This window comes from Saccoglossus kowalevskii, chromosome 17 (assembly GCF_978046115.1).
Source record: "Saccoglossus kowalevskii chromosome 17, keSacKowa6.1, whole genome shotgun sequence".
Taxonomy (NCBI): Eukaryota; Metazoa; Hemichordata; class Enteropneusta; family Harrimaniidae; genus Saccoglossus; species Saccoglossus kowalevskii.
In genome coordinates, this window is record NC_140657.1 from 21019712 (window position 1) to 21036768 (window position 17057).

General features: G+C 34.7%; 1 protein-coding gene and 1 long non-coding RNA gene across 2 annotated transcripts; both read left to right on the plus strand.

Annotated features, from left to right (window-relative positions):
• Positions 1–1402: 1402 nt before the first annotated feature.
• LOC146732724 (uncharacterized) lies at positions 1403–2670 on the plus strand. Its single transcript, XR_014926852.1, has 2 exons — positions 1403–1478; positions 2462–2670. It is a non-coding gene; the product is annotated as an uncharacterized LOC146732724 (long non-coding RNA).
• Positions 2671–15318: 12648 nt separating this feature from the next.
• LOC144349732 (uncharacterized) lies at positions 15319–16022 on the plus strand. The gene is made up of 2 exons (XM_078008235.1): positions 15319–15591; positions 15827–16022. Exons 1-2 carry the CDS (start codon positions 15325–15327, stop codon positions 15860–15862), a joined length of 303 nt encoding a protein of 100 aa, XP_077864361.1. The 5' UTR covers positions 15319–15324; the 3' UTR covers positions 15863–16022.
• The last annotated feature ends 1035 nt before the right edge of the window (positions 16023–17057 follow it).

The following is a 17057-nucleotide window of genomic DNA, read 5'->3' on the forward strand; positions in this document are numbered from 1 at the left end:
CCTTTTGCACATAGTTACGCTATTGTTAGTATTCGTTAGACCCAGTACGTTTGTAAATTAACAAGCTTAGGGGATTGAATACAAATCTAGGGGATTATCATTTTAGTTTATTGAAAGGCATTTTGCATACACTAACCCCATTTCACAGTCACAGTTTGGTAACTGGCACATATGCCCTATTTTTATCTTCGGTTCTCTTTTAAACCAATAAATCTTGCTGTTTTATATCATGTCATACCGTAACTGGCAAAAACTCACGCACCATTGTTTGATTTTGTCGACAGTGAATACAGGTTTATAATAGTAATTATGCAAGGTATAATGGTGATGCGAAGGCTTAAATGAACCTTAGCTGGCGAACATGAGGCTTTGTAAATCCCCGTAGCGCGTAGCCAGGTCTTTAACTTCTGATAGCGTTCGAGTTGATGTACTTTAACGAAGTAATACTGCGAATTTGGTGCGTTTTAGATGTAGTGTGTCACAGTATATTAACTCATTTTGCTTAGACTGAAAATGGCTGATGAATTGGCCAATGACCTGTACATAGCATAGTTGCGCAATCACCAAAGAAAAATGTCCGCTATTGACGGTTAGCGGACTGTTTCAACAAGCCGAAAGTCGTATTACAGTTACCGTATTTAAATAAGCATATTTCATTCCTTAAACTCTTTAAAACATACTTTGCTTTATTAAGGGAAAGAGGAAACGTTGATTTAGATAGTGTTTGGAGACAAGGTTTCGGAATTGAAATTACCCATAAGCACTAGGTAAAATCCCTGGGAATGAGCGTTCCCTCTTTAGCAAATAAATCATACCAGTTCCTTTCTTGTGTATCATGCTAGTATCAGGATGAACCACACTTACATTTTGTGAATGGTATTATGATCTCTGTTTCTATATTTTAACATTTGTTTTTTGCTGACATACATGCGCGTGTGCAAGCTGATCCTAAAGGTTATGTTTTTGGCAGGAACAAACCAATATTTAGTTGACAGCTTATATGGCATTGTTAGCGATTGTTCATAGTTGGTCAAATTTATTGTTAGTTAATCCCTTCTTGTGCGTCAGAAAAATATTATATGCATATGTTATGACAGAAAATGTTGGACTTGCATGCACTTTAAAAAATTATTAGATTTTCTCATTATCATGATTTGAGATTTACACACATATACACTTAATAGAAATATATTTATTGCAAGAAAGGGAAACATGACGGCAATTATGCGACAAAATATAACACAAAATACGCCCTGTGCAGTCAGATACTTATCACTGTTTTTTTTTAAGCTAACATCTGGTATCATGCGTTGGGTAACACGCGGGATGATTGACAAGTTGTGATGCCATATTTCTCAATCAAAACTCTTTATATTGAAAATTAGTTTCATCAGTAGCCCATTGCAATTTTCTGCTCCATCCTGAAAGAAGACGCCCTGCAGCGTTGTCTGATCGTGTTCTGTCTCGTGATCCTCGCGGTGAGTAATTGTATTCCATACGTTCACCCCCACTTGATTCATTGCTGGGTAGGGTAATATAATATTTCATTTTTACCAAAGTAGCTACAAAACCTATATTCATATTTAAACCTAGTACATTGTGTATAACCCGTGTGTATACCCCAGTCTTTCATGTTTGGTGGTCTATGTGTAAAAGCATCAGACACAAACTAGTTGTTTATACCTTTTGAAAAATCCATTATATATAATGATATAACTCGATATTTTAATTTATGTACTAGACTGTTGCCAGTAACAAGTGTAATGCATGATATACACTGGGACAATACACTGAGACAAGCAATGTAGATTTAAACGAATAGAAAGACTTCTCATCCTGACAAAATAATACCGATTTTATACCCATCGTAAATAATCAAACCCAAACTTATACCTGGAAATCTTAAAATCGGGACTCATTTCATCGGCATGTCTCTTGTTTGCACTGTGTCCTTCAAGTTTGACTCCTCGGACGTTTAACTGCCTATTTCTTGTTTCTAAAGCAACTACTGAACATATATCCAATTTTCCGACAGTCCGTTGTATCATAATTGAAAAAAAGCACTTCGCACTTTTATTGTTCAAACGTACATTCCCGTCCTTGCCATGTTATCGCGAAGAACGTTTTACTTTATTTTTAACAGAATCTAATTTATGTTCAGTAGAAAATCAAATTATATTTACTTGACATTAGCAGTGAGCTATAATTGTATATGTATATTGTAATAATATTGTAATATAATTGTATATGTATATGTATACATCATCCTAAATGTTTTCTATTTTACTGCTTGCTTGTCGGATATTTATTAGTGGGTTATAAAGATAAATAAAGCATATGAATACATCAATTATTATTTATCATGTTATTCAGTCTAATTCTTACTTATTATATTGACCAGACAACTTGTTAAGATGAATATTTGAAAATATCTCATTTGATGTGTGTTTTATTTCAGTAGGATTTGGAAGGTCTGACATTTACTTTATTATTCCAAAACTGGTGGCATGATTTAAAAGTGTTATTATCATGGATTACAAAAAATGTAATTTAAAACTGTTATTTTGATGGATCTTACAAAGAACACATTGATATCGTATAACCGATGTGTTAGTGTACACATGTAAGGAGATGTAAAATAAACAAAATGAAAGTATTTTATTATTCCAATACTGATGGTGTAATTTAAGACTGTTATTATGATGAATCTCAAAAAGAATACATTGATATCGTATAACCTATGTGTTAGTGTGCAAATGTAAAGAGAGGTGAAACAAACAAAACGAAAGTATTTAATTATTCCAACACTGATGGTGTGATGGAAAACTGTTATTATCTTGTATCTCGAAAAGAACACATTGATATCGTATAACCGATGTGTTAGTGTACACATGCAAGGAGATGTAAAACAAACAAAATGAAAGTATTTTATTATTTCAACACTGATGGTGTGATTTAAAAGTGTTATTATCATGTATCTCGAAAAGAACACATTAATATTGTATAACCGATGTTAGTGTGCAAATGTAAGGATATGTAAAACAAATAAAACGAAAGTATTTTATTATTCTAACACTGATGGTGTGATTTAAAACTGTTATTATCATGGATCACGAAAACAACACATTGACATCGTATAACCGATGTGTTAGTGTACAAATATTAGAAGATATGAAAGAAACAAAACGAAAGTATTTTATTATTCCAACACTGATGGTGTGATGGAAAACTGTTATTATCTTGTATCTCGAAAAGAACACATTGATATCGTATAACCGATGTGTTAGTGTGCAAATGCAAAGAGAGGTGAAACAAACAAAACGAAAGTATTTTATTATTCCAACACTGATGGTGTGATTGAAAACTGTTATTACGATGGACCTCAAAAAGAACACATTGATATCGTATAACCCATGTGTTAGTGTACAAATGTAAGGAGATGTAAAACAAACACAACGAAAGTATTTTATTATTCCAACACTGATGGTGTGATTGAAAACTGTTATTATGATGGATCTCAAAAAGAACACATTGATATCGTATAACCGATGTGTTAGTGTGCAAATGTAAAGAGAGGTGAAACAAACAAAACGAAAGTATTTAATTATTCCAACACTGATGGTGTGATTGAAAACTGTTATTACGATGTATCTCAAAAAGAACACATTATAATTAATATTGTATAACCGATGTGTTAGTGTGCAAATGTAAGGATATGTAAAACGAAAGTATGTTATTATTCCAACACTGGTGGTGTAATTTAAAACTGTTATCATGGATATCAAAAAGAACACATTGATACTGTATAACCGACGTGCTAGTGTACAAATGTAAGGAGATGTAAAACAAATAAAATGAAAGTATGTTATTATTTCAACACTGATGGTGTGATTGAAAACTGTTATTACGATGGATCTCAAAAAGAACACATTAATATTGTATAACCGATGTGTTAGTGTGCAAATGTAAGGATATGTAAAACGAAAGTATGTTATTATTCCAACACTGGTGGTGTAATTTAAAACTGTTATCATGGATATCAAAAAGAACACATTGATATTGTATAACCGACGTGCTAGTGTACAAATGTAAGGAGATGTAAAACAAATACAATGAAAGTATATTATTATTCCATCACTGGTAGTTATATTTGAAATTTTAATCATCATGGAATCCAAATAGAGAACATTGAAGTCGTATATCCGATGTGTTAGTGTACGAACGTGAGATGTAAAACAAACTAAACGAAAGTATTTCATTATTCCAACATGGTGGTGATATTGAAACTTTAATTATCATGGATTTCAAGACATATTGAAGTCGTATATGTTAGTAAGTGTACAGATATATGTGAAAATGGTAAACAAACAAAAGTATTTATCTCAGGTGTTTTCTGATGGGAATCTGTGCTAAAGTTTGAATTATATAGATACAAAGTGGTGGTAATATATAAGCGAATGGCAATCATTGTGTCAGTATTGGAACAATTGGTAAAAAGTTAATAAGCTACTAGTATATCTCAAATTGTAGACTGGTGTCATAGAGTGAAAGATACACATATTTTAATTGGTTATGCACTTTTTTCTATTTTTTTTAAAAAGCCGTAGAAAATATTATCCTGGTTTAACTCTGTGTTCTCTGCAACTCATTTTATTAACATCATGTTTTAATATGTAAAATACATATTTGAACGTGACGTTTCGTGGAGAATAATTTCATAGCTCTATGTTTGATGGGTTACCATACGTATTTTTAGAACAGTGATTGCTCTTCCCAAAGCTCAGTTGCCACCAGGAAATCTGTAATACATCTATTTCTGAACTGTTGTCATATCTTGCTTTTGTAAGTTCAGTTATTCCAATACGAGGCGCGGAATGTAAATTTATTATTTTGTGTGTTGTATAATAAAACGTACATATAATTAAAAACCACGTGTGTATTTTTTTTATGATAATGTATGTTTATAGTGAATCTGTATAAAATGATTTGTGTTTGAAAATAACTTTTATTTATGTGTATAACGAGTGTGTTGAAAAATGTATTATGTGTGAGGTCGTTACCACTGAATGAAATTTTCGTGTGGCAATAGAAAATAAACGAGTGCATTACCCTTTTTATGCATGTTGAGGGCGCTCTTTTTTATTGAATTTGTTTTTGTCGTGTAAAATCGATTGCGTTAATTTATGCATACCTTTGGGGTGGCGTTGTCATTTTGGTAGCCATTTTGCAACGTAGCGGAAGGGGTTAATGTTTGTGGATTTCTATAACGTCAATAAGGTCAATGGAAAGAACATATTCAACACGAACGTTTCATTTATACTTTTACCGACTCTATGTAAAGCACTGTGGCCTGGCGTGTGGTTGGTTGCTGAAGACGATATGCCCCCGATAGAAGTCCAGACGTCCATTTACTTGTCTGTATTAATTTCAGCAACCAACCACACAACTAGATATCCTGGCCTCTGTAATGCAAATTGCATTACCATCAGGTGGCAATCATTATCAGTGTGTTGTGTACTCAGTCGCAATGACACTACGATTGGTGTAATTTAGATGTTTATCTGTTGATTTCTTGGTATAATGTACACTGAACTGGTTGCGCGTTACATGCACCTTTCTTGTATCATGGATATACATAGCAGAGTGGGCATACTCCATCCCGTGCAGGCCGATTGTGATGACGATTACTAGTAGCCGTGATATTGATATAACTCAGTAATGATGTCAATTACACCGCAACTTCTGATAGACAGATTACAGGCAACAGAAAATATAGATATTGTACATAGTATTAAAAATGGGTATTAATATTTAATGAAAACTACCCAGATTGTTGGTTTAGCTTGAGACATAATCGCAAACACAAATCCAAAAATGGAAGTATTCCATTGTAAATGTACACATAACAGCGGCAGATATGTTACACTGAAAATTAACTAATAAGCCAAGTATTTAATAAATTAGTTAATACATAAACAGCAGTTACTCGTTGTATGGGTTTGTGCCCTGACACAGTAACATTTTACCAGCTTTTGACTACAGTTGAGCATGTTAGTTTATGATCATGCATGATCAACAATGGTAGTTCTAGATAACCACGGTTGATCATGGTCACTGACGATGATATTTAGTTGCCAACAATGGTCAATGACCATTCGCTCAAACCATTTATTTGTATTGTATGGATTAGAGTGAGATTGTCTGAATTGTCCCAAGACGTGAAATAACTAAAAAACCAGATTTCGGGGCCTCGCCATGAGTGCGTTTTTATTTGTGTATTTTCAACTGTTGCGTTGACAAGTCTGATGCTTGAATGTCTATCATTGTAAATAGAAGTTGAACAGACAACTACCAGAACTAATTTTTATCATAATTTGATTTAAATGTAATATGTATTAAAATATATATGTGTGGTTGTGTAGTGTATGTGTTTAGGGATTGAATTATTTATTTGAATTTAATTTATTTATTTTGCACTTATATGGTTTATTATTGTTTATGAATTGACATTATTAATGATTTTGCTTGTGCACGGAGTACTTCCTTAAACTTTTCCAAACAGTAAATTTGTATTTGTAAATTTGTTTAATTACATTTTAATTATGTTTAATTCATTTGGCAGATAAAGTGTGTTTCAAAACATGGCGGCCTCGTATGTAGAGATCAACGTGTTTCCAATAATTACCAGCTTACCAAAAAAATTTAGTCAGGTCCCAGTATTGTTTAGTAGTACTGTTTATAGCCAGTATTGTTAAAACAAACGTGCTGCTCTGTGTCTTAATTTAAACATGTTCATTTGGTGATGCTAAGTTCTCCAGACGGTATGCCTAAGCATATGTTTGTTACAAACGTATTGATGATTTCACTAAATTAGAAAACTAACAATGTCCACCTGGCTATTAAATATACAAGTAAAAATAATGATGCAAAATCAAATAATGAGCTTATATTGTCCCACAACTGAAGTTTATGGGCAAAAACACAGATACATTGGTGACTTCAAGTGGTACTAATCATATGCTCTCGTAACCCTCGGGAAGCGCAATATTCAAGAGCCAAAATGTTATATAACTAAACAGAAATAGTCATAAACCTTCATGGTTGAATTTCCATGAGATGAAAGAAAAGTTAGAACACAGTAATATACATTTTATCAAGACCTGATTATCAAGATAAGTGATTAGACAAGGTTAAATATAAGACTAGGCAAGGTTAAAAATAAGCACAGAAAAAGGAATTCCGGGAAGAAATGTTGGGTAGTGGTTCAGTTCACCGGGTTTACAACGGGGATTCCAGAAATTACCTTTTGTGGTCGAGATTAGATAATATTGTCTTTGGTCTGCCAGATAAAACATATAATGCTATTCCTGCAGATTAGCATCCTCAATACTATATCAATACAATAGCCAACTAAAATAGAGGGCCATGAAATTAGAAACGACAACTCAGAATCACACCTATATGTTGAATCGCGTAGTATAGATGCACACAAATTGCCCGGACTAATCGTAATAAGGGAACTGCCATCTTTGCTTTTGTCAATTTTGTATTACATGTCAGAATATCACAAATAAGGACACTAAACAAACTAGGTTGTTTTCTACCTGTGGTTTGAATAACAATGTTACTGTCCAGGGATGCAAATTGCCAGACCACATATTCTTGTACATAGCTCCTTTTTTTGTTGTGTCGCGTCATTTGAACAAAACATATACACATCCCATATAATAATCGTTGAAATAAATCGGTACGGCTGGCAGGACAACATATGTATAACGCCATCGTTTTTTTTATATCAGGACTTCTTTATAAGTTTTTTTATGCAGGAGATAGCGTTTCGGAGGGTCTATATTTAAACAATATTTAAGGGGGAGCAAGCCCCCGAGCCCTCTGGTAAGGTCGCGCCTTCGGTGCAAGGTTAGTGAGCAGATCTCGCCCCATGCAAAATTCCTTGCCGTCAACGACCTGAATTACGATAAAGTAGTGGAAATTCAATCTGGCAGACCCAGGGAAAACAGTACGATTACACTGTGAATAATATTTTGTATTTGTGTAAAGATGTGATTGGAATTAATAATATTAGCAGAGTATATGGGTTATTCAGTTGATCTGGCCATTTCATACCGTGGTGAACAAACAAACAAACAAGAAAGTGTGTGTTTGACATAATTCTGAATCATTATTATGCAAATTGCCAGACCACTGATTTTTGTACAATAGCTCCCTGTTTTGTTGTGTCGTGTCATTTAAACAAAACATATACACAGCCCATATATTAATCGTTGAAATAAATCGGTATGGCTGGCAGGACAGCATGTGTATAACCCCATCGTTCAGGATTTTATATCAGTTTTTTTATGCAGGAAATAAACTTCGGCGCAAGGCTGGTGAGCAGATATCGCCTCCAAATTTCTTGCCGCCGCCTCTGTAGATAAACAATTTCTGATGGGTCTGTCCAGAGATAAATAAATTCAATCGACTTCGTGAAAAATAAATATGGCAGCATGTATTAGGTAAATATCTTACTTGTGTTCAATCAACTGTGTACAATAAAGTACTGGAAATTCAATCTGGCAGATCCAGGGAAAGCAGTACGATTACACTGGGAATAATATTTTGTATTTTTGTAAAGGTGTGATTAGAATTGATCATATTAACTGATTATATTAGAGTATATGGGTTCTTCAGTTGATCTGGCCATCTCATATAGTGTGTAGAAGAAGACTGTGAACAAATCTGTCTGTATCTGAAAATTAGATTTTTAACTGTGACAACATTTGATTGGTAAGTGGGAACGGGGTTATACATCGACACAATTTCACAAGATAGTAGCGCCTTTAATCAGATGTATGCTGAATTAATTCTGAATACATGAAATGTAGTACTGAGTGAGATACCGTGGTGAACAAAAAACAAACGAGCAAGTCTGTGTTCTGACATACATGTACTTCTGAATCATTATGGCCTCTCGCACTCAAGCAAGCACAATACATTACAGTTAAAATCAAACGCAAGCGGCTCATTAACTTTGATGGTATTGTTTTCAAGCAAAAAGGAAAACAATGAACTGAACGCATACATTGCATACTGTGATTGTAGGTACAAACTTTTGATGTGGTATAATTTCTGGCGTGAGTTCATGAAAAATACTGTTCGTCAACTGTAGCTCACTCTCTTACGACAGAGAAAAGTGACATTTGGACAATGTTACAACAATTCCAGGCACTGATTTGACGCTGAAGTAGTGCTAGATGTTGATAACTTACTACAATAGGTTACACACTTTGTTTTCAAATTTACAGAAGTTGTTACAAATAATGCAGACAGCATGTCTGCAATTTGAAGCGCACTGGAAGAAAGCTCTGCTCATAAAAGTGGCGGTACATTAGTTTTGAATTTCTCCTCCAATAAACGACCGAGGCTCTCAACTTAGTTTCGTACTTCAATTTGCGTCACATGTTATTTCAGTGAGAGGGCATAAAGTGGTGGCACTTTAAAGAGCGTTATTTTACAGAACCAGCTGACCGTCTGATCATGACAGAATTATTGATCAAAGTGCATTATTCCTACTACAGAAATATCCGTATCACGCCGATGTATATAACTGAAAGCTGCTTGCAACAAATGTCCTATGGAGACTTCATCCAGTATATCAATAATGAAATTGAATACATAATTAGAATGGGTGTTAATCTATTATTAGTTCTCGACGATGAGAACCAAAAGGTTGATGTGCCACTCAATGATATCACTGGCAACACACGTCCGGGGAGGGTTGCCGCCGTACACAAGTAGTTTTTGTCGAATTTCCCGTTCGTAAATGCGCGGTCGCAATGGTTTAAAATATTCGACATACTGTAAAAGGATTAATTATTCACTGGGTTTTAATTTTGCTTATTTCGCTGACTGGAAAATGCGAATATGTAAAATTTAACATAGAACACATTATCTAAATGATAAAACCGTGAATTTAAAACCATGTGAATATGCCTGAAATCTAAATTATAAATAACCGTTTGACGATATTATAAGCTGTCTGCTTTGAAACACCATTTCGATCTCCAATCTCAGCAAATGACAGTCCACGAAAATACAAATCGACAACTCTTGTTCTCACTTCAACTGTTTTTTTGACTCCTTGCTTTTCCATCGTGGTGCTCAAACGACTTGGACAAATGCCGATTTGTAGACACGCAATCGACACAATGACTGCTGTAATGTCGGTTTAATTTTTTGCAAATTACGATTTCAAAATAAACAAGTCATTGTCAATGACACGTCCCCGTTCCGTTCATATTTGAGTAACACAAACATTCAAAGCAGATCATGACCGAAATGCACCTGCATATGTACAACACATTGTACTAAATCTGAACAAAATCCATCCATGCATAACTGAGATCCGGGTTCGGAATGGTGAAAATACGTGATTTTGATGCATTTTCGGCCTTAGAATGGCCATCATTCAGCTATTGTTAAGCGAATCATGAAACAAATGCACATATCTATTTGTGACATGGTGTACCATGTGTGTTAAGTTTGAACTTGATCAATCCAGACATGTCTTGGATACGGATCCAGAACTGAATTTTTTAAAACAAAATGGCCGCCAGTCGGCCATTTCAAACTTGATCCGAAAAAAAGACGTGCATCAAGATCCTATTATGTTTAATGTATGTACAAAATTTGAACAAAATCCGTCCATGCATAACTGAGATCCGGGTTCGGAATGGTGAAAATGTGCGATTTCAATACCTTTTCGGCCTTAAAGCGGCCGCCATTTGGCTATCGTTAATGAGATCATGAAACAAATGCACATACATATTTGTGACATGATGTACCTCGTGTGTGTGAAGTTTGAACTTGATCAATCCAGACATGTCTTGGATATGGATCCAGAACTGAATTCTTTAAAACAAAATGGCCGCCAGTCGGCCATTTCGAACTTGATCCGAAAAAAAAAGACGTGCATCAAGGTCCTATTATGTTTAATGTATGTACACAATTTGAACAAAATCCGTCCATGCATAACTGAGATCCGGGTTCGGAATGGTGAAAATGTGCGATTTCAATACATTTTCGGCCTTAAAGCGGCCGCCATTTGGCTATCGTTAATGAGATCATGAAACAAATGCACATGCATATTTGTGACATGATGTACCTTGTGTGTGTGAAGTTTGAACTTAATCAATCCAGACATGTCTCGGATACGGATCCAGAACTGAATTCTTTAAAACAAAATGGCAGCCAGTCGGCCATTTCGAACTTGATCCGAAGAAAAAGACGTGCATCAAGGTCCTATTATGTTTAATGTATGTACAAAATTTGAACAAAATCCGTCCATGCATAACTGAGATCCGGGTTCGGAATGGTGAAAATGTGCGATTTCAATACATTTTCGGCCTTAAAGCGGCCGCCATTTGGCTATCGTTAATGAGATCATGAAACAAATGCACATACATATTTGTGACATGAAGTACCTTGTGTGTGTGAAGTTTGAACTTGATCAATCCAGACATGTCTCGGATACGAATCCAGAACTGAATTCTTTAAAACAAAATGGCAGCCAGTCGGCCATTTCGAACTTGATCCGAAAAAAAAAGACGTGCATCAAGGTCCTATTATGTTTAATGTATGTACAAAATTTGAACAAAATCCGTCCTAGCGTAACTGAGATCCTATGTCCGAACGGGGACTAATAAACGATTGCATTGGAGCCTGAAATCGATCAGGTAACTGATGACATGATTGCCTGGGAATATCAACAAAAATATTGGGCATCAGGCAACGCGATGTTGCAAGAAATACGATTTATTTTTTGCTGTGAATAATTTCAGACCGTTGATCGATCGTCAGCAGTATGTTAAATTACACATTCATGGGCGATTGCTCTCATTTCGTTTTGCTTACAGTTCATCTTTTGAACATTGAATGACTGCCGTGGTCTCAGGTCAGCACCATGACATCCATTTGATTTGCAGTCACTGAGGTACGCTCTTGATGACAACAATTGCGGTGGATTTATTATTAAGGTAGCGGGACTATTATTTGCATACTTGTTTTCATCCTTTAATTGTGACTAAATGACTACAAATAGACCCGGGAAAGTATATATTTTTAGAATCGCCAGACTTCAAGCTATTCACAAGTGTATTTTGCATGCCTGTATCTGCATTCTACGACGCGTTACTCAATCAAAGGTGAAAAATTACTTTTACTGTAAAAAAAATAATTACGCATATATGCTGGCGATAAGAAGTATTTTTTTCACTTTTCCTAGTTGTTCAATAGTCTGGTAAATTGAATGTGTCTGGTCAGTTTTATTCGAGCAACGCGTTTTAAAAAATAGTGTGCTGAATTTCAATTACTGTTTTAGTCACATTGCCCCCAACTCAAACCACAACTCGTTGGTAAATAATCGATGAAATAGTTTGTCTGGACACATTCAAGTTCCATTCATTATCACCTTAAAGCTGTGAAAATTTGGTGTTAATCCGACGACAATAAGTATACGTTATTTTTTGTTAAAGACCTTGTATTTTGAAAAACATAAACTCCTAGAAAACGTCCATGAAGTAACAGCAAAGATTTTCAAGCTTGTTTATCGGCACAATCAATTTGTTTTCCCATCAAGGTCTGTTTTACCATGTGCAGGGGCATCCAAATGTGTAAGGCTATTAGAAACCAAAAAAATAAAGGAATGGGATAGCTATAATTGGATAAATTCGGCATATGAAAACACCAAAATCAATGATTTTTTTCAGTGGCTGTGTGACCTTGTGTCTGACACATTCATATGCAAATGACTAATCTGTGAAACAAACAGGGGCGGAGACAAACTACTTGAATGTTTGGAAACACTCATTGTGTGTCAGATAGCTACTGATAACACATCCTAACATTGCTTTGTCTTGAGTTTATCTTTGAAACTTATAGGCACACAGATTAAACCTGTGTTGTTGATTTTGGAAAACACTACTGAGGCTGCCTTGCTTCTCTTCAGAAAATATACATTTTAACCAACTTACATGACATTCTATGTTATGTTGACTTTATCATATGAAAGTTTATAGTGCATTTCATCAATTAATAAATAAATGTGAAAATCGTAATTTTCAACACAAATAATAGTCTCGCTACCTTAAGCATCACGCCATGTCTTTCCTATGAACGTTTCTGTTCATGTATTGCACAATAATTGATTCACATTTACAGCGAAAATAGCTCCGAAGTTTATTTAAAGCAACTTATTTTAATTAGTATGGACTGAAGTGGAATAGAGTGCCAATCCGATGTTGCAACGCAGGTCTATAATCCATACGCTAATTTAGAAACCATCGTCTCTGCATAGCAAACGCATTTGTTCATAAAAATAACAAAATAGATAAAATAAAATGAATGTATAACCATGAACAGCTAATTCATTACACACACCACCCACATTGTCAGGTAACACACATGCGCAACAAATGGCAAATATCAATGTGAAAATGCGTAAAATACTATTGATGACACATATGGGCTTGTATTTGAAAATATGCGACGTGTCCATTGATGCAATTCCCGTACTGCGCGTTATTCTCGCAATAAACTCATAATATATATTCAAATACAGGTAGTTGAATTGGCGACAAAATGTTGATAAAAATTATATTTAATATTACGGTTTATCTTTTTTCAGTTCATCCTGCAGCCATACATAGTCACTGGGCGCTGTGGAAGATTATCACTGAACTAAATTGAAGCAGAATTAACAACAACTTTGTATATGTAACTGGTGGAAGCGCCACTTTCTTTAACTGGTGGTCATCGTACGATTATCCGAAATATTCGTCTTCACCCACGTGTGTATTGTAAGTGTATAAAGTAACGATAATGTATACTAGTCTGACAACAAAATATACAGATGTGATATGAAATAATGTTTTTCCAATAAAAACTTTATAAAGAAAACCGACTATTTCGTCGTTTCCATGACAATAACAAAATTCTTATTTCTAAATTTTAGCTCATGTTTGTGATACAATTCGAGGATATTATGTAAAGAACGATTGGACATTGAACAAGTACCTGGAAATTTAATATATCACTCTTACCGCATATTGATCACAACTCTGAAATAACGCATCCCGGGTCTGAAAATAAATCTCTGATATAAACTGTTAGAAATTAGAAATTCTGCCCGCCGTGATCTGGTTGAAAGAATTGTTTGTAGTGTTGTCATCATTTGTCACTCAGCCGAATCAAACTGATATAAGCTAATTTCTTACAGGTGTAACCCATTGGGTTTGTGGGCGAACTTTCTCTGTAATTACCAGGGCTATCGGTATTCAGCTCTATGTGACGCTGGTAAATATATTGCTTTGTTAATTATCATATTCAAATTATATATTTAATTTTCCACAAGAAACGCTATAGTTCTTTCAAACACATGATTAATGAACACTGGGATTTTGATGAGAGCAAGGCAACTTCAAAATTGTCTCACGTGTTCTCTCTGTCATCACTCCCTCATTTGATCATTGATTTATGCAGTCATGGTACTTGGACAATAAACGCAATTGCGGGATAAAACAAACGCCTGACAGTTGTTAAAAGCCAAACAGGTATCATGGTCCCCTCGCTCTTTACAAATATTTGCATATAAGGTAAATTCCATGGAAGTCTCATACATCGTACTTTCTGTATAAAAAAAGTGTCGGTACAAGCTGAACATTATTTATATTATGTATAACCGGTATGGTCTTGGTAATTTGTCCACGTGATTAATACAATCAAAATGAATTCCTTCTGTTACGAGATTATATATGCATTAAATACAATTAAGGAATGTAAACTGCTTTGTATTTCTATTGCAGTCCCAGTTGAACCAGGTGTATCAGGTGATCCACATATGACGACATTCGACGGTCGTCCATTTAGTTTTCAAGGCTGCTATACTCTGTTTAAAGACTGCTCGTCTAATTCTGCCTTTGAAGTAACAGCTAAGTTTGAGCCGAGGAACGACAATACCGTTCAACATGTCAGAACGCGAACTGTTTCTGTTAATGTAACTGTTGGAGGTGACTTTGTTTTCATTAATGGATTGGATGTTGTTACAGTAAGTAATTTGTTCATAAAATAGTGTAAGATAGGCCCAAATGGTTAAATTGATTGGTTTGACAACTAATCAAGAAATATTGGAGCACTAAAGCTGCATGTTATGATGATGGTTGTCCAAAGATCATATAAAACGTTAGTGCAACTTTAATATTTGAAAGATTCTTGAATATTGCAAGTACTTGATGAAATATGTTTATATATTAGGGTAGAACTGGCGGGCATATGACTGAAGCAAGACGAATACACGTCCAAAAAGACGATAAAACAATAACGCTGACCTTCACCTCCAAGGATAACACTTTTACTTTGTACTGGACATTGAAAAAGCACAGCTTACGAGTATCTATCGCTGGATCTGACTACCGTGGTCATCTATGTGGTGTACTGGGTGAAGATGATGGTGACACTCGAAATGACTTTTTAACACCTGATGGTGTTGTAGTCTATGATGCTAGAGTTTGGAAAAAGCTGGGAAATAGAGGGAAAAAAGTAAGTTAGTTGACCAACTTTAAAACAAACAAAAAACATCACATGTGTAATTTATCTCATCGGTGTTACTTGATATTATCAAATATTATGATGATGTGTTCCATGAATACGATAAGTTTACACAGTGTTTACAAATATGTCAGTATATATGTCAATGTTATCATGTTAATGTTTTACTCAAATCACAATTAAGTCTAGTCATTATAATTCAAATGTTGTGTTATCTTTGTTTTAGATGCGACTAACACTATCCGTATATCGAAGAAGCTGACAAGGCAACAACTGTGTTAATGTAGTTATAATCATACCATCTTATAGTTAATCGCATTTAATTTACTTTGGTTTTTGATGTTGCTCAAGGGGAAATTGGTATTACAATATTTTCAAGACATATTTAACGTGGATAATTAAAGATGCTGATATGGGTACAACTGTGTGTGTATTTACTACTTATGCAGTACTATGGTTTATATTTTTAGATTTTGACAAAGTAACATAAAGAGTGGAAACTAAGCTTAAATTGTAAGAATTTGCACACTATTCTGTAATTGTCAATTTATAGTCCACTGTGCTGACTATTACTGTGTTCATGTGATTCACTGGCCTATGCATACAATAAACCTTAGACGTAATAAGGCCTGTAAAATGAGCCAGATAGCCACGACAGCCGCCTACCATTACGTCCACTCCTAACCAATGTAAACATGTTATTTAGAATGTGGGATGCAAAGATGAGATAGAGTTGAACACTATTTGAGAGACAAATGCTGGTCTTGTTGCACTTTAACAAAATCTCGATGCTCATTTACATCCAACATCGAATGTGATCAAGAAAAATAAACAAAAGGCCCAAGTTAAGATGTATTTGACACTGTAGCCTTGTTATTATAAATACTTTTATAACGAAAACATTGTATGTCTCCTACTATTAACAAACTAATTGTCTGTCCTCAATTAGTTTGTTCTAACAAGATTACAGTGTAAATAATAAACAGTACAAACCAAACCAGATTAAACAAGCCATGCATGGCACAGTCCCCGTTAGTTATCAAATTTAAGATATATAGTTTTGTTTATAGTAATATAGTTGGAACATAAGCATGTCAGAAGCAGTTTTTCAGCCAGGATTTTGAAACGTGGGACACAGTGACCCAAGTCAGCCAAAAAGTGGGGACATACGATTTTTTTGAGGGACACCCATTGTTAAATTTTCATAATATATTGCATTTCACTCAAAAACGTATGTTTATCTTTAATTTTTATTTCCATGATTGACAATGTACATAATACACATCAGCAAAGCCAATCAATGTCAATACTCATTAATGAGATATACTGGTATACAGATTATGACATTCATTTCGTATGAAATGCTCTCCTTGGTGTACTTGATTTCCATAAAGCAAGGGCTTCATTGAATTGAAAACCTTCAATACTGGGTCCCTCGCCAGATATCAGAGACAGTG